The 19,406-nt window shown below is 39.5% G+C and overlaps 1 protein-coding gene across 1 annotated transcript; it reads left to right on the top strand.

Annotated features, from left to right (window-relative positions):
* Positions 1-464: 464 nt before the first annotated feature.
* Positions 465-18,787, top strand: FAM98B (family with sequence similarity 98 member B). The gene is made up of 8 exons (XM_054634742.2): positions 465-642; positions 1,376-1,524; positions 2,308-2,442; positions 3,140-3,318; positions 10,971-11,051; positions 11,458-11,574; positions 13,945-14,112; positions 15,557-18,787. The coding sequence occupies exons 1-8, from the start codon at positions 578-580 to the stop codon at positions 15,932-15,934; spliced, it is 1,272 nt and encodes a 423-aa protein (XP_054490717.1). The 5' UTR covers positions 465-577; the 3' UTR covers positions 15,935-18,787.
* The last annotated feature ends 619 nt before the right edge of the window (positions 18,788-19,406 follow it).

Raw genomic sequence — 19,406 nt, 5'->3', positions numbered from 1 at the left:
TGCAGGTGCCCGGCAGATACGGCCTGCACCATCTCAGGTAGAATTTCTCAATTTGAGAGGTCACAATAATAACGCAGAAGTCCAGGCCTCAACACCTGCTTTTTTGAACCACGTTCCAGAGGGGGCTCGGGGTAGGGTGGCAGAGCTGGCTGCCCTGGCATGAGCCATGGCTGCGGTCGCTCCCGATCCCGTGTTTCTCCAGTCGGCTGGTACCCGGTGGAGCGGGATAAGCGACTGCAGCGGGCAATCGGGGGGTTTGGGGCCGAATGCAGAGCACAGCCGCAGGGCCAGGAGGAGACGAGCCCCGCCGGGGAAGGGTCAGGGAGCCCGGGCGCTCCCCAGCACGGAAGCAAACGCAGAGCCGGGCTGTATAGAAGGGTCACCCCCAGACACAGAAGGGGGATGGCCCTGAGGCGCTCAGCGGCCCCTCGGAGCGGGGGTGGCCGCCAAGGGAGGGGCGGGGGCAGCCCGGGGCCGCCCCCCGACGGGGCTGCCGTGCGGCGGCAGCGGAACGCGGCGGCGGGCGCGGGTTGCGGAGGGCCGGTTTGAGGCGGGCACCGCACGGCGCGGCGCCGGCATGAAGGAGCTACCGCCGGGCCCGGGGATGGAGAGCGACATCTTGGACGCGCTGGAGGCCTTGGGGTAACCGGGGAGCAGCGGCGGCTCCCCTCTGCGAGGGGCGAGGGGCCGCGGGCAGCCGCAGCCGCGGGCGAGAGGCCGCGCTGGAGGCGGGAACGAGGGGGAGCGCGGCATCGGCGGAGGAACGGGCCCCGCGCTGCGGCGGCGCCAGGGGCTCGGGGGCCGGGCCTCGGCCGGAGCGGGGTCACGGCGCGGGCGGTGGGCTCGGCCTGGCTCTAGCGCGGGGAGGGCAGGGGAGGCCGGGTGCTCCTGGGGTGCAGCGGCTGCGCTCGGCACCGGGGCGGGCGCTGGAGGCTGGCGGGGCAGCGCCTCGTTCTTTGGTGCCTGCCCGCCTCCCGCGATGTGCTTCGCATGGTGAGGGACAAAAACTGTGCGAAATTTAGTTTTCAGTTATGTTATTCCCACTACTCCTGGGCAGTCAGTTGTTACTGTTAGTCGGAAATTTGACCAAACACTTGAGTTAACACTTGAGTTCTGAGAGATCAAAGTGTTTTCACATACACATGTGAAAGTGCCTGTCTCATGTTTTCTGACAAACTATTTTGTATATAAATGATCAATAACTTTTTGGTGTGTTTAAAAGAAAGAAATCTGAATTGTTCCTTGACAAAAGTAATGTAAAAAGAATAATTCCTTTAAATGTAGTTACTAACCAGCTTACAGTAAAATAATTTGAAAATATGTATATTTTATGTTATGCTTACTTCTTATTACTAATGTTTATCTGTCTGTGCAGGTACACGGGTGCCCTGTTGGAGGAGGAGGCCCTGAAAAAAGCAGCAGAAAATGGATTGTCTTCACCAGAATTTTTTGAGCTTTGCATTTGGTTAGGTTCCCAGATAAAGTCACTTTGTAATATGGAAGAAAGCATCACTGCAACAGATGGTATATTAATGTTAATTTAGTATTTTTTCCGTGGATTTAGACCCATACTGTTCAGCTAATAGTGAAATTAGTGTTGAAGTTTACAAGAAAGCTGAAAGGTAGCCAAACTCAGGCTGATATTTGTACATATGTGGCTCTTAGATTAAGATTAAGATCTCCTGTTCTGAAGACTGTTTCAAAAGGAAAAAAGAAGGTGATTTGAGCTGGTTTTAGATATACATAAATGTGAAAAGTGCATTCATGCCTGTAATTGTATTTTGATGGCATAAATTGCAGTGCTGGGTGTTTTCCAGCTGTTGGTCCAGCACAGTGTTCCCGTCAGCACCGTGTGTGGATACCTGGAGTGCTTGGTAGCACTGCCTGATTGTTCCTGCCGAGGGCTGGAGTTTGGATGAGATTTTATATTATGTTTTCGCCAAAAAAGTAGTGGAACTAAAACCAATCACTGAAAATAATGGGCTCATGCCTCCTGTCACTTCTTCATCAGAAAATTACATTGACACGCTATATAGTGACATAAATTGTTCACTTCCTTCTGATGGTCATTTGTGTTCATGTCTTCACAGACTGCTGTAGCATTACCTCATTCAAAGCATGAGTACAAGGTACTATTAGAAGGCATATCTTCTTGTATGTAGGACTTCTTAAAGAAAAATGTTACTGGTGTGGTAGGTGGTTAATCTTTGGGCTGTTGAAATCTGCAATAGAAGTGTACGTTAAAAAAATTAGATTGCATTTTGATGTTTCTGTAACAAGCCATTAATTGTGCATTTATTTCCATAGGAGTGAAAGATATAGAGAGCTTCCAGCTTGAAATTAGTGGCTTTCTGAGAGAAATGGCTTGTCCATATACGTCACTGGTGTCTGGAGACATCAAAGACAGATTAAGAGAGAAAGAAGATTGTCTTAAACTCCTTTGTGAGTAATAATCATCTTTCCCATTTATAATACAGTATTTTATGTGCATGCTTTATCATAACTGAACAATTTACACTGAGGAGTTCTTTATGTGTTTTAAGTTGATGTGTACAGTCTTTACATATTAGCTCAGCATACATCAACTCCTTTGTGCAAAGTGGAAAATAGAGCAGCATTAGAAAGCTGTTTAGCAGAAACTAAAATTTCTTTTAACAGTATGGTGCACCCTAGTGAGGCCTCCTGATCCCTCTCTTGATCCAAATGTTCCAGCTCACCTAAACTAAGACCTTGCCTCCTGTGTTTGTGAGAGGGCAGCTTGAACAGCAATGCTGCACAATCTGAAGGTGCTGAAAACAGAATTGGTGGAAGCAATGTCTAAGTGTAAGTTGGACTTGGACAAAGGAGTGGCAGCAGGAACCAATGTGGTAATGTGAAACTAGCCAAGGAACTTGGGATCTGGTGGCAGAAGGGAGTTGAACAGTTAAATGCAGTGTGTAGACTGAATATAGGAACTCAGGTGAGAGGCAGTGGAGGTAAAGAGTAGGAAACATACTGACCTATTCAGGAGAGAACTGAGAAAGTCTCTCTTTTATCATAGTTATTTTACAAATGTAAGATATTGCAGCTGTACTGCGAATGTGGATGCAGAAATGCTTAAGTGTCTCTAAATCTGCTCTTATGATGCTTTTCTCTCTAGTATTTCTAAGTACAGAACTTCAGGCTTTAAAGATACTGCAGAGCAAGAAAGTTAAAGGCTCTCATTTGGAAAAGCACAATGAAATTATTCAGGAAATGCAAACTATTTGTGAAGCACTGGGTCTGCCAAACTCCTCATCTTCTGGTATTACTCCCTTGTTAACCAGTGTGGAACAAAAGGTATGAGCTTTTACATCTTCTCACTACTACACTGTCCCTGTAAGCATTCATCATAGAGTTAAGGGCCCAGCAGTCTTACCCATAAAAACCCTATCTGACAAGTGCAAAAGAATTTTAATTCTGAAAGCCAGCTTAGTCTTTATGTTAAACTATTTGATTTACGAGGTGAAGTATTTCAGCATTTCCCTGAGGTTGCAATGTACCTGATCAGACATATTTTGCCATGCAAGTTTAAGGTAGAAGTCTTCCTCTTACCCATTCAGATGTGCTGTAGCAAGCAGAAAGCTTTGGGTAATAACTGTTTGTGCATTTATATACCTGTAGTCGTTTCTGGAATATATTTACATTTAATATCCAAAACTTAAATTAGTCCTTTTTAGTTTATTAATTTCTTAATTGCAAGTGTGGATTTGTTGCAGAAGAGGATGAAAATGCCTGAATTGCCAATATTCAGTGAATAAGCCAACTTAAACCTTAGTCAGCAAGATAGTTCTTTTTGTTGTATCCCTCCAGGTTTTAACTCATTTCACTGATGTGATCCTTAGTCTGATTTCCTTACTGCAGAATGTAAATAGGCTCTTGAGGTGGAATTTATCTTCTCTGTCAGACAGCTAAAAGTTTTGCTCTTCATCTCTCTCTGGTGTTTGGGGAGAGAGTGACTGATCCGCCTTGTAGGGTAGAATGAAAACTCCCTCTGCTTCTGAGTTGTTGAATTTAATAATTTGACATGATTGTGCTTGTTTTTTTCATTCTTCCTCATCAACAATTGGGCAGTTGAACATTCAGAGATTTTGGGGAGAGGGCCTGTTACTTGCATGATTTTCTTATATCTGTCTTCAGTGTGACAAGACAAAACCTTAAATAGGTTAATTTATAAAAGGCATCACCTAGGTGCAAGTGGAACTGCCTATTCCTACACTATATCTGTGCTTGATCTATTTAGTTCTGAGGAAATCTTTACATTCAGTAAATATTTTTGAAGGGATGAAGAAACAATTCTAGCACTGTTTTGGGAATGAAAATGTCAAAGTTACATCTGACGACTAATGGCCTGGTTGTGCTCATCTCCCTCTGTGAGTGATAGCTGTGTTTGCATCCATGTGTGTTCATAGGCTGTGACCTTCCTTGCTCAATTCCTTGCTTCATTTCTCTGGTGCAGATTTAGTTTCATTGCATTGTAGGGACAGGACACCAGTTCTGCAATTGTGGAACAGCAAGACCAGACCTGGAGCACCAGTTCCTTCATACACACATAGTGATATAGAATGTTTTCTTTGAATTATTGGACACCTGGTGTCTGTCACCTTTTGCAAAGTCTGACATTTCCTATCAGACAGCATCACAGGCTTCAGTTGTGCATGGTGTTGCCATCCCAGTTTGTATAAACTATTACACTTTCAGAAGTACTAAAAATGAGCAGAATCTGAAAAGCGTTTTATCTGTGGTTTTGGTTTGTTGGTTTGTTTTTTTTTTAATAAATGCTGCCTGGACTATTTTCCAATAGTTTTCAGGTCTGTTAGTTCCACAGTGGTCACACCACTTGTACTCACTTCAGAGTGTAGAAAGGTGGCAAAACTAGTTCATTCATCTTCTGTGACTCCACATTAATAGTGTAATTTGTTCTCTGTGTGTTTCATCCCTTATGAACAAAGGATTTTTTCTTACCTTGCAGGAGATTTTGTAGAATTTCTGCAATGTGTTTACTTGTCCTTCATCCATTACTTTAATATAGGACAAGTTGGATAGATGATAGATAGAGTTAGAGACCTAAACTTAGAGGTATAGCTGCTTTAGAAAGGTGGTGCCACCAATTAAAGTTCATTGGCTTTGTAAACATTTTTTAAGAGCACCATTTTGTTACTTTTTTAAAATATCAACACAGAAATTCACTTGAAACGATATATTTATTTTTCCAAATATTTTTTGGCTTTTGATTTAGTTAGTTTCTGCATAAAATTGCACTGTTGATGTTTAGTATTATATCATTCATAATACAGACTTACATACTGATCTAGTATTTTTATTTAGTGTATCTGCAAATGTATCTGCAGCATTTCAACATGTCTACTCTTTGTCTCTGTCTAGCATCTTCAGCATTGTCAGTAGCTGTGGGAGTAGTTCTGAGAATAGTTGGGCTGTGCAGCAGCAACCTACCAAAGGCCAGATCACACACTGTATTTTGGTATGGAACATTAGAACATTTATTGTTTTAAGTGATTTTCCAGTTTATTTAAGAGAGTATTATAAAATCAGGATTGCTTTCTTCATTCAAAATGAGTTTTATAGTAGCTCAAACTTTGAGTATATAATCATAGCAAGTATCTTTGCATCTCCTGTAATTACCTAGGGTTGTGGTTATCAATATAACTAAGAAAATGAGAGATAAATGGACAGTATTACAGCCTTCAATCACTAAGCATATCTAATTATACAGTACTGAAAAACTGATAGTAATTTTTAGGTTGTTTAAGATGCTGTTCCCTTGTAAAGTATATTTACGAAGGGGGAATCTAGGAGTCAACCTGAAATTTAGTACAGAAACCTCCATAAATTCTAAATGAACATTGATGAAAGATTCAGAAAAGTTCATGCCAGTGTTGTGCTTTGTAACTAGTGCTTACATCTGGCTGTTTTCCAATCAAGATAGTGTGAATTTCACACCTAATTACAAAGTGACATTCTAATACTGTTTATTTGAAAAAACTTTTAATGTGCTATTATTCAAAAGACTTCTGAACTTTTTTGGCCTACATTATTAAAAGTACTCCGCTAGTTTTCACATATCAGTGGAATGAAAAGAAACTACAAAGGGCTACTGAACAAACTAAGTCAAAATTAAGCTAAAATAACACTTAAGTGAAGTGTGAGAAGAATATTTTTTTAAATACTTGGGTAGAAATCCTAGAATTTATTATTATTTAAATTAATGTGTTTCATTTGACTGTTGATCTGTAGGAATTTTACAGATGTAATGGTGCCTGGACAGTAAGGATTAATGTAACTGCAGGGAACAAGACCGAAGAGTTGTCCTGTTCACCAGACATCAGGTCAAACAAAAATGTATTTAAAGTTAGATAAATACTGAATTTATCTGCAGGTATATGAAACAGGCTTAAAAATATTTTGTGCTTAAGATTTTGGGTGATCTCTATGCAACTACAGTACACCTTATGACTAATTAAGGCAACATTCTTTCCTCTAAGTGTTGCTATTTTAAATTAATAATATGACACCTTTCCACAGGTCAGGTTTTTTCAAAATCTTGAAAAACTCTGGATGTGGATACATATATGATGTTTTTCTGTGCAAAAGGTGTTAAATGTAAAAATTACTTCTCTGTTTTGACAGAAGATGAGGATATTATATAAATACATTGAACATGGTAATGAAATGGGAGCTAATTTTTTTTCAGTTGTACAAAATTACAAAACAAATGAGAAATGTCATGTTCAATAAGGATACACTTTATTTGTTAACAGTAGAATATCTGTTTATTTTATGCAGCAGATTTGAATTTGGTTTTTTTTGTCTCAAGCAGATCCAATGGCTTATTTGTTTTCATTTTATATTTAGAGACTGTGTAAACTCCCAAAGCAATCCCATAAATTTTTAGTGTTACCAAGGTCATTGATTACATGGTATGTCAAATAGTCAAATATACTTGTCTACATCTAGTTTTAATTATTTGGTTTTATATTTACACCTGAATATATAAAAACATTAGGATGATTTGGCTATTACAGTTTGGTTTATGTTTCTTTGAGTATGTTTTCACTGCTCTTTTATCAGGGCACTGCATTTGGTTTTGTTTCCACTTACATGTGCAGACTTCTTTCTGGGTTGTGGTGGGTTTTTTAAACTCCTGCATATCCTTCTCAGTCCAGGGCAACTATCATGTGTGGGAATACAGGTATTACCATAGATTCTCACATCCATTATATTCTTGTCCTCTGGCAGAGTGTTGTGTGTCAGAGTTCCTGTGCTCATACCTCTGTCACCACTTCTGGCTGAACAATGTGTTCTGCAGCTGTAAGGCCGCTCAGCTTGTTTCACCATTATAGCTGTAGGATTTCCCCATGAGCCCTGCTGATGGGAGTGAGGAGTAAGTAGAGAATCTGAATATGACTTTACAGTGTGTCAAAAACATAGACCAGTGCTTGAGTATAGACCAGTTCATCAGTGAAGAGATTCCTCCTTAACTGTTACTGATTAGTAAAGCTGTGCTGGATAAAAATTACATAGGTGTTCTCTAACTTGGAAAGAAAACATTGCAGAAATTTGGGGGCAGTTTCTCAGTCAGTAAAGGATTGTTTCATTAGGTGCTCTTGTTTCTTCTAGTTCTGATTTTCATTGATTGTCTTCCTTAATTGTTCTCTCTAAACTACCTTTCACTTTTCAGTTCATGGAAATCAGGAGTATGCAGCAGTGATTGACTTGTGATGGCAGAATGTGGCTTTCATATGTGGAGTCCAGTGTTCTGTTTACCTCTTAGTTGTCCTTGCAGCTGCAGACCTGTTGTGTTGTGTCTGTATAGGTTGGACTGTTCTGTTCCCCCCTATCATGTAATGGTTCTGCCCTGGTTCTCCCTTCCCTCCTTTATGCTGCCAGTTACCCCAACTCGTCCCCAGTTGCCTTGGAGATCACTGTACCCTTTCTCAAATCCCTCCCCGGTGCCCTGTCCGTCACTCAGCGCTCCCACCCTTCTCCCTAGAACTCTCTAGAAACTCCCAGCTAGAGCGTCGAGTGATTGGCTCAGGGGCCGGGGCCCTACCCTCAAGTTATCCCCATTGGTGTTCTCCCCAAGTCAATCTTTTGTATCCCACTCCCCTCTGAAACTCTATTTGCCCGAGGATGGACTCCTCCCCTGTTTCCCTCCCTCCTTATAAGCTGTTGCAACCACCCAGACTTTCTCTTTGGCCATTGGCTGCCCTGGGATGCAATAAGCCTGGATTCACCACAGCTGAGAGCGCTCTCTTCTTGTTTCTGCTGAGTGTAGCCACAGGCCAAGCCACGTCCTACCACAAGGCAGCGCTGCTGTCACAGCACAGAGCGTTTGCCTTCGGTGCTGTCCTGAACCAGGGAGATTGGGATGGTGCCCCCGTACTGCTCGTGGGGCTGGACAGCCAGGCGGGACATCCGAGAAGGACAATCCTTCCCCAGCCTGACCGCTTCAGTTCCCAGGGAAACCGACAACCGAAGAGAAAGAGGGGGAGGTCGCAACACCTTATAAGGAGGGAGGGAAACAGGGGAGGAGTCAGTCCTTGGACGAATAGGGTTTCAGAGGGGAGTGGGATACAAAAGATTGACTTGGGGAGAACACCAATGGGGATAACTTGAGGGTAGGGCCCTGGCCCCTGAGCCAATCACTCGACGCTCTAGCTGGGAGTTTCTAGAGAGTTCTAGAGAGAAGGGTGGGAGCGCTGAGTGACGGACATGGCACTGGGGAGGGATTTGAGAAAGGATACATTAGTCTCCAAGGCAACTGGGGAGGAGTTGGGATAACTGGCAGCACAAGGGAAGGAGGAGAGAACCGGGGCGGAACCATTACATGATAGAGGGAACAGAACAGTCCAACCTATACAGACACAACACAACACAGACCTAAAATAATTCTAATCTCTAGATAGTATTCAGCATCACTGGCTTTCACATCTTCATTCACAATCTAACTGTAAATTACATTGAGGATTTTTCATTTTGCTGTATTGGTTTTTGTTTCAGCAGCTGGTCTCATTTTGATAGACTCTTTCTTTCAAACTTTGAGGTAATATTTCTGACCACAGTTGTATATGAGTAGACACCTCTTGCCCCATAGAATTTTTAATTCATCTACTGATCATTCCTTCTATACTCATTACTGATCTGTTTATCTCTTTTTGTCATACTGATCTTACTCTATTGTTGATTATTAGCTTTCGATTTTGATCTTCAAACATTTGTTTAAATTCAAACATAGTTTGTGCTTGGGTGCATTTGCATTTTGGAGTGGAATATGGCACCATGTACATGCTTCAGTTAAAAAAAATGGCTATATGCAGAAGACAGACAACCTTGGAGTGTTTTTTGTAAAGAAAAAGGTTACAGAGAAGCAAGACTTACCAGAGAAGAAGGAGTGTTGGGATCAGTATGGTACATGGAATTGAACTTCACCCCTTATTGTAAGCTCTTTTGATATGAATTGAATACAGTAACAGGGAGTATTACACTAACTAGATTGCCACTTTTCAGATACTGCTAGGCTGTCTTTTCTGTTAGAGTCAAAACAGTGTTTTCCCTTAATTTGTTCACTGCACAATATATTTACCTCAGACTTTTTCTGGGATACTGTGTTTTTAGCCTGCCAGAGTGCTGCCCAGCAGTGATGTAAAAAGAAAGAACAAAAACCTTGGTTTTCACCTTGGTTTTTCAGAAAATTTGAGATCAGGTATTTTTCTTTATATACACACAAAAAAAAAAGAGATAATTATAAAAATCCTGCCATATGAGAGTTGATTTTCTAAGTTTTTGTTTTAAAAATTAACTAGGTGCTCCAGAATTCGGTTTTTGACTTCTGGAAATTTTTTTTTGTAGCAGTAATTAGCCATATTTCTGTAACATGTGAAGCTCAAAACTGAGCTTTGAACCATGCCTTTGTGACAAATGTAATGTAAATGCCTGTGTGCCTGCATGAAGTCTTATAATCCTTGCAAATTTATCTAATGGCTGTCCCCAGTTACAGGTTTTACTGTAGATCATGCACTACCTTAATCCTTCCTTTGACATATAAAAAGAAAATTAATTCTAGTTTTATTCATTTTGCTTGGTTCCCCATGGTTATTTACTAAAGCAAATAAAGATGTAGTTTCTCTCCATCGGACTTTACAAAACTTGGAGGAACAATAATATGCATGCAGTCAACTCCAGCTGAAAAATCAGTTGGATTATGTTCAAGCTATGTACAAGTGTTGTGGGCATTCATGGTAATGATTTTAGAAGAGCTTTGCCAAAGGAAGTTCACTCAAGAAGAGGTGGTAGAGATTTCTTGTAATGAGAGAGGAAAATGCAGTGGTGTTTGGAAGGTAGAGAGAGCATATTTCATCTCTAATTATTGAGGGCAAGAACTAGTGGAAGAAGTATGAGCAAATATGATTTAGGGTGAATGCAAAAGTTTTAAACATAATGTTAGCTGGAAGCAGGTGTAGGATTAGAATAAAATTAATGAGAGAGAATGACTGCATGCCTGTCATATCTCCTGCCTTTCTTAATAACACCCATCACCAGATTTTTGTAGCCCAGTGTAACGTTTGGCAACAGAGCTCTGAACTTCCAATTGTTGTCATTCAACACTTAGTAGTATCTAAAATGAGTAATTTGGCTAGTCCTACTTCCTGTATGCACTTGATAAATTTGCTATATAACTATTGTTCTGTTAATGGGAGGACAAGTGATGTGCCATAACATATTTTTGTATAGAGGCTGGTCATCTTACAAAAGTACTCAGGAAATCTTTCTATAGTGGATTATAAGCTAGAAGATACGTGTTTGTTTTCATGAGTCTGCTAAAACAAATGTGCTGTGTTTGATCTTCTAAGTAGCAAAATGAGACTGTAACAAATTTTGCTGAAATAAATCTAAATATCATTTGTGTTCTGAGATGTATGTGTTTTTTTCAGGTGAAGGACATTCTCTCCAAAGTTAAAAATAACCATGTGGGGAAATCACTGCTAACAAAACCTCTGAACTCGGACCAAGTGGTAAAGAAAAGTTTCTCCATTTCTTTTCAGTATTTAACAGGATGGTCAAAATAAATGCATATGGCTTCATTTAACTTTGCCTTTTTACAGTCACTGTTCTATTGCTGAATATTAATACTAAAATTCAGTTGCTAAATACTAACGGTGATAATGAGGTATACTTCCAGAACTGACATTATAAAACAGGCCTTGTGTTGATTCATCCATCATTCATTTTTCAATAATTTTGTACATGCATACTACTGTAGCATAGCATTACAAAGATGCTATGAGATGCAAAGATGCTAAGAAGTTTGTAGTGCTCACCTCGGGATAGACATCTTAGTTGATGGGTGGGGTTAAGTTTGAATTGACCTCTATAACTTCATATATTTGTCTGTTTGAATTTCTTACTGTAACCCTGCAGGAAAGATTGGAGAAGATCAACGATGCTCTTTGCAGTGAGTACGAGTGTCGGCGGCGGATGTTGATGAAGAGGCTCGACGTGACTGTGCAGTCTTTTGGCTGGTCTGATAGAGCAAAGGTAAACTTGATGTATTTTTTGCTTCCTGTAGGTGGGAGTCTGCTACTGTTCCCCAAGTCTTCCTACAGAATATGCATGCCATGTAAATACACAAATACACTTCCATCATTGTTATTTTTTTTCCAGCCTGTTCTCATCTCAAGTTGTAATATCCAAATTCTAGGTATTGAGGAAGGGGATGGATTTAACCAGGCATGGCACAGTCCATCCTTTGTGACTGTTTATAGCTTCACAATTAGAAATTCTAGCATCCTTTGTTGGGGTTTCTCACCTTAATTAAAGTTCCCATCTCCCTGTTTTCTGTATCTAACACCCTCCAATGAAGTAAACTAGGAGGGAACTTCTGCACCTTGTGCAGATTCAAAAGTAAGACAAACACTGGGCCTTAACATAAATTGTGTGTAAAAAGGTACTGTTCATAAAGTCTGAGAGGTTACAGTGACTGCCCCTATCTTGGATTCTACTAGATGAACAGCTGTTCAGTTGAACAGGTTATTTGAATAGTAGCTTGCGTGAGAAAATCACACAATTGCTTGTAATCTTTCCAGTCACTAAAAATTCCAAAGCACTCCTCTGTATTTTTTCTGCTGGTATTGCTTTAATCATGATAATTTCATTTGTACTGTTTCTTAGAACTCTGTATATTAAAAAATAGTCATGATATTTCTGAGCTGGAAATGTATCTTGTTTGTATCCCAAAGAGTAGGGAGATAAGACACACAAAGTTTGTAATTTGATGAAGACACGTGGGAAGCTGGAGGCAGATGATTTTGTTCATTAGTGACAAGATCAGCTTTCCTTCCAAAGGTTTCTTTAGAAAGCTTAAGCTGAATAAATCTTAAAACTTGGAAAGCTTATTGAAAGTGTGGATTGTTACAAGTCTTTGTGACGTGACAATTTGTCATTGACTCGTGCAGAATCAACTACATGAAGTTCACTAAGTATCGCTGGAGCACATGAGCCGAGGTGCTACTGTGCTGCGTTGGAGTAGCTCACTGTTTAATTTTTGGAGGGGTTGTGAATGTTTTATGCTGCAAGAAAGGAAAAGGGAGGCATTTAGCTCAGAGAAGCCAGGAGATGTCCCTACTTGTAGAACTTCCTTACAGCTGTACCAATACAATTATGTATCTTCAAATTTAAAGTATCCTTCTAAAATGTAGTTGATGTGACTGATGACTAACGTAAGCAGACTAAAACTTTGTCACTTGCTATTGTTCCATAAAAACAATGAATGCCCTTTTGAAATAGAACAATAGTTTAAAGAAATTTGTGATGATAAAGCAGTCAGATGATTCGTTTTCCTGTCTTGTAAAGACTGTTGATGTGAAATATATGCAGTTACAGTAATAACCAGGTTACCTACTAATCCAAAATAACGTACTGTTTTAAATCTTTTTTTTTTTCCCTATTTCTCTTGAAGGATGTTCATAACTTCTTTGAGAAGGTTTTGGGGATTGAAAATGTTTTGGAATTGATGTAATTTAGAGATTTTTATTTTTTTAAGCCGAGAGACAAATTGTTTTCTTTTTAAAAATTGGTAGCTTGCCTTTTTTTCTCCACCATTAAATAGATATTGATTAGTTTCTTTGCTTTTGATGGTACGGCATTTTGGGTTTTTTTTTTTTTTTCGTTTCTTTGTAACTTGTTCAGCCTCCAAGAGGGCTAAATTTGCAGACTGAAATGGGTTCACAAATGATGGAGTAATTACCAAGCAGAACAGTCTTGTAAAGGTTCAGCATGGTCTGGTCTAGCCAATAACAAATGTTTTACTTCACTCTGAAGGTCATTCTAGATTTTCCCAGAAAGTATATTTATTTTTCTTTTCTGCTAAATAAATGAAGCATCAAAGCATGCTTGGAAAAAATCTAATGTTGTCCTCTTCTCAGTCTCACTTTTTCATGTCTTGCAAAAGTGTTTTGCTGCACTGATATATTTTCAGTTTTTTCCACAAATTTACTTTATATTGAAGCTGCTCTGTTTTCATCATGTTTAGAAGCAATCTGTTGAATATGGTTATGTAAAGCTCTTGAGAGAGCAGTATGGACTCCTTAAGTTTTAGTCTGTAGACATGTTGGAAGACATTAAAGAATCTGTTTGATGCCAGTGGATAGAGGAGTTTCTTTTGTACTGGTGCTAAGTTTCAGCATCAATTAAACATAATCAGCAGCACGTTCTGTGTAACAGTTCCACCAGCAGGAATAGAACTGCTGATAACTGGCACTATGTTTTGTAATACAGTTTGTATTTTCAGAAGCTACACCTCACCTTGTGTTCAAATTGAAACTTACTGAGACCAGCACATGGTTTATAGTAAATCTGTTGGTGTGTTCGATACCTGGCAGGTAAGCAGTGTTTGATGTTCTCCTTCAGGTAAAAACAGATGAAATAGCTCGGATCTATCAGCCCAAGCGCCACGCGCTGTCTCCAAAGTCCACCATTTCACTGGCTCACCTTCTCGCTGCTCGCGAGGATTTGTCCAAGATCATAAGAACCAGCAGTGGCTCAACACGGGAGAAGACTGCCTGTGCTATCAACAAGGTACACTGTTCTGGCAGTGAGAAATGGACATGGGCATTTGCAGACCTCTCAAAAGGAATTCTGGAGTTAAACACTGGTTTTGCTTGCTACCTTAATTTCGTTTTTTCCATTTAAGAAAGGAAGGTTTGCAGTATTCTGGTGAACATTGCAGAAAGTCCCTTTTTGATCTTCTTAGACAGTCAGTCATGCAGCAGGATGAAATAGAGTAGTGTAGATGAGGGGGAAAAGTATGGGGGGGCGTATGTGTAAATAACCTCTTGAGTTCAGTGGAACTGCACACCTCAAGAATAGATATAAGTATTTGTGATATCAGTTCCTGAGCTACCTTGCCAGGATATTATTATTTGGTTTGTAAACCTACATCTCTTGTTCATCAGTGTGTTATAAATCACAAAAGTTTCTGTAGAAATGTCATTTTGATGAAAATTACCTGGTTTGCTGCAGTATTGAATCAACCTAGTGCTGTTTTCTTGTGTGTGATAAAAGCTGAAGCTTGCAAGTAGTGACGTTTCACCATTCAGGTGGTGACTAAACCTGATTTTATTGATCCGGTATTTACAGATTTTTCTAATCCTTTTTACCTAATTTAGATACTTTATATGTTTTGATCCTTAACACTTGGAAATTTCTTAATTATTGTAGGATCTCAGAGAAAGGTGTTTTTTTTCTTGAGAGACTTCAGTTGGAGTGCCTGGGACTGATCAGGGAATGTTAACATTGATCACAGAGAGTTTAGGAAATACAAAAGCAACAACAAAAAGACTTACTTGGATACGTCTTTTTTTCTTCAAAGATGTTTGTTTTGTTTAACTTTGTACAGTGCAGTTTTTCTTTTTGTACACTGAGTAATACCTGCCATAGTCAAGATGCCTTTTTCTTCCTTTTCTTGGAAGTGCTAGTGCAGCCTGTTGCATATTTTGTTCATTCTGGCTCTTTATGAGTGTCAGTAGTTTCTAATGTTAGCCAAACTGGTGTGCCTTTGAGAACTGCACATCAGGTTGCCAGTTGTTTTTTTTTTTGTTGGCTGATGAGGTTTGAACTTGAATTTTGAAATTTAAGTAGAAGAGCCGTATCAGAAGGAGTCTTTTCTGTATGAATATATATGTGCCTTTGTATATATTGTATATGAAGTGTGTATATTGTTTATTGCAGTACTAATGCTTCAGGTCTGCATTGTTCTTCGTTAAAAATTCACAAAAGTAATATGAGCCAGCTAGCTGCAGTTATTTCTGTTTTCAAGGTGAAAAATGAGAACATTTTCAGAGTTCTGTTGTGGTGTTACAGGGACAGGAGATAGTGATTCTGCTGTCAGGCACTGCACTGAGGGGCCAAATTTCCTGAAAACAGCAGGCAGCATTTCTCTGTTCACAGGAGAAAATCCTGTGTCTCTTCAAGTTATTACTGCTGTTTTGTAACTCTGAAAATGACCTGTTTTTCCATACAGGTTCTGATGGGGAGAGTCCCTGACCGTGGAGGCAGACCAACAGAGATTGAACCACCTCCTCCTGAAATGCCTCCGTGGCAAAAAAGACAAGAAGGTGGTGGAAGAGGTGGCTGGGGGGGTGGGGGTGGTGGAAGAGGTAACTGGGGGGGTGGAGGGGGTAGAGGAGGAGGAGGTTTCAGAGGCGGTGGAAGAGGTGGGGGTGGCTTCCAGGGTGGGGGTGGCTTCCAGGGTGGGGGTGGCTTCCAAGGTGGGGGTGGCTTCCAAGGTGGAGGTGGCTTCCAAGGTGGAGGTGGCTTCCAAGGTGGCAGGGGAGGCTATGGTGGCAGGGGAGGCTATGGTGATCCATATGGTGGAAGGGGAGGGTACCGAAGATACTGAAGTACTGTAAATCTTAACAGAGTAACTGGCAGAATATAGTGGTAGTGTTTACTGGTACTAGGAGTTTAGATATGTTGACTTGGGTTTAGGTTAGAATTAAATATGATCATATTAGTAATTTCATTAGACCAACTGATGTTCTCACTGAGTTCTTTTAGTTAACTGAAGTTTTATATTAAAATCTGATGACTGAAGTCCTTGTTTTTCATACTGCTTATATGGTGTTTTTTATGTCATTTTATTTAAAATAAGTCTCAGACAACTGAATAAAACCCTTTCTAAACAAACAAAAATATATTAATGGTCAGACCTCTCTAATTATTGCATGTTGCATGTCTACTCTCCTGCTCTAAAATCTTGTGTAGAAAAAACAAAGTAGGCCTAAGAACTGGATGAAACCACTTTTAAAAGACTGAAGAATGCTGCTTTCAGGCTTGTTCTCTTCATGTCATTGTTCTTCATTCATAGTTTTCATGAAAATGAATTCATGAATTCATTCATGTAAATGAATTTTAATTTCAAATGTTAAAATCCTTAAGGCTTTGGTGAAATTTATTCAATTAGATTTGATTATTCTTGCAGAACTTCACATTATAGTAACATTGTGAATGAATACTCTACATAAATTAATTGAATCAGGTTGTTTTTTGTGTTCATAATGTATCAGACACTCTTTAATGGTCAGAGCATGAACTGTAAACTCATCATAGTGAGGTTTGATAGTGTCTTTATTTTCATTTTACCTGTTTTCCATTGTGGGTGTTTCATAAAAAAAAATTTAAATCAGACAGGGCAGAAAACCTGTAGGCATCATGTCTGGTATGAATTTGTGTGTATATCTTTGTGTATCAGCTTTGAGACACGAAGTTGGAACAAGGTGAGCTTTTTAAGAAAGAAGATATTTCTTCTCACCTTTTTTTCTTTCCACTAGTTTTTTTAAATTATCCTGTTCTCCCTTGCCTGCTCTGTGTTTGGGAATCACCAGCTGTCTAGTTAGTTAACAAGACACCTCATGCAGCAGTTGCCATTTCTCAGTGATTTCTCTCTCTGCCAACCTAAAAGAAGCCCTATCTTGACATGGTGGTATGGGTGCCTTCTCCCTCACATTGTTAGTCTAGAAGGAGTTAGCTGACATACCATCAGGGCTGTAAATACATGTAGACAGGAATTAAATTTAGTGCTGTCACTTAAAGAAGTCAGTTTCTGCTGCCCAATATCTTTTAGCTCTCCCATGTTGTGAGGCTGCTCCTGAGAACAGAGGTAGGAAGGGGATGCTGCCTGAGAATGTTCTCATGACAGTGTTTATCAGGGTCAGGTCACTGCAGAGAGATTCAGGAAGGCATCTGATGAACCTGGTGTGTCTGATGATTAAATGGCACAGCAGGCTTGAAGCACTTGTAGGCCTAACTGCAGGTTGAACTTCAGGATTTGATTTTGGATTTATGTTCCTCAGTTACATGTTCTTTCTGCACAATTTTCCTATTGGTGTCCATTGGTATGCTTTAAAGATGTTTTTTTACCTTCATAAACATACACATGTCCTGTTTCACTGGCAACTTCATGCAGAATGTAAAGTTCTGTTCCAAATCAAATTACTATCTTTCAAAAGCTTTTCTTCTGGTATTTTCTCTCTCATCAGTGTGGTTGAGAATGCTGCTTCTAATGTGATATATATGGCTTTACCCAGGCTTTAGGGTTGCAGCAGGTGCCTGACAAAAAGAAGCAGAAGTTTTGCTTGCTAGAACCTGTTAGCTGGGATGTGTGTGAACTTCTGCAGCAATTGCTTAATGTCACCCAACTGCTAGCACTGTAGTTCCTTTGCCAAATTTTTTCTATGCTTCTTACTGGCCTAAGCTCTTGGCAGCCTCTGCAGTGGTTATGGAGAGACCCCACATGGGAGCACAGTACTGGTTCTCATCATTCTGAGCTTGGTTTTTGCCTAATGTGCTGGAATAGCTCCCAAACCAATGACATACCAAATGAGACAGCTGGCCTTGGAGCAAAGTGTTGGTAAGCAAAGGAATAGAGAGCAGCTTTTTAACAACCAAAGCCTTAAGATTAAATTCTATTTGCTCATCCCAATGTTTCTTTTTGCTACAAGTAATCAGCAGTCAAGCATGTGGCTTCATCAAGGAACTGCACTTGGAAAAACAAATTACTTACCTATGCTTAGAGGTTTCGTTAGTCTTAGGATTGCAGCAAGATTGCAGCAGTTTAGTTGGATTGTTGTAGCTGCAGATGTGGGTGTGCCTTGGTGTTTTTACACTCATCAGTCCATCCTGTTTGTTAGTAGGCAGGACAGTTCTGAATGAAGTAAATCATCAAATGAAGCAGGTACATGTCCACTTCAATTCTAACAGTTGAATTATTTCAGAATCATATTTCAGTTATGTGTATGTAGACCATGTAAAATATGGAAATACAAATAGGCTGGAGAGTTTTTTTTTAATCTGGCCAACTCAGTCTTTCTTAAATAACTTCAAAATGTGAAGCCAGTAGTTAAAAAATAAAGCACCACCATATTTCATGGAGGTATCCTTTGCTGTCCTTTTGTCAGAATGTATGCTTTTAATTTCTCAAACAATGCAATGACACCATTAAAGTAATTGATTTCAATCTCAAGTTTTGTTTTGAAAAAAAAGTATTTTCAAAAATTCTGTCGTAAGTAAAAGATTTTCATATATAGGTTTGTGAACATTTTTGTGTTTATTTGCACTTAATGAATACCTAAGTTAATATTGTTTTGTTTGTTGAAGATCTGAAAAAAAAGGTTGGGGATTTTTTTCAGGAATTGTGAGACGCTTTTGTCAACAGCTGTAAACACTGAGGAATAAAGTACTGTACTTGAAATTATTTCCATCATCTGTGTGTATTGTGATTTGGATCCACTATCATATGTTCCTCCTTTGTTTGTAAGAAAGAATTCCTGCTAGTGATTTACAATAGTGGTGAAACTTACTTTTTATGGTAATGGAAATAACATGTATTTTGACTAAAATGGAGAAGGCAATAGATACCTTGCCTGTTAAATTTTTTCTATAAAGTTATACCACAAGTCTGGGATTTTGTCTGGGATTACTAAGGAAATCTCAGTTAGATTTTATCTTACTGAAAAAAAAATTAAAAGCATAGTGATCTATATGATCACTGCTTTTTTCTCTACGTAAACTAAAGAAATATCCTCCAATTACTTTTCAAGTTTTATTTTATTACTTTCTATAATTATAAAAAAACCCACTACTTGTTTTGCATAAGACCATAGATTTGCCATACAAATAGGAGTTTCACCTCTTGTTGTCTTCCCTCTCACGATTGAAGATAACTGAATGGATGCCCATTTCCCTATATAAAAACCAATTTAGGATGTGGTAGTTTGAAGTTTACTATAAGGTAAATAGCAAGCCTTTAGGGTGCTACAGTACTGCCTGTGCAATAGCAGACAGCATTAGCAGACACAACAGAAGCCTTGCTT

This window comes from Agelaius phoeniceus, chromosome 6 (assembly GCF_051311805.1).
Source record: "Agelaius phoeniceus isolate bAgePho1 chromosome 6, bAgePho1.hap1, whole genome shotgun sequence".
NCBI classification, from domain to species: Eukaryota; Metazoa; Chordata; class Aves; order Passeriformes; family Icteridae; genus Agelaius; species Agelaius phoeniceus.
This window is presented reverse-complemented; position numbering and strand designations above follow the sequence as displayed.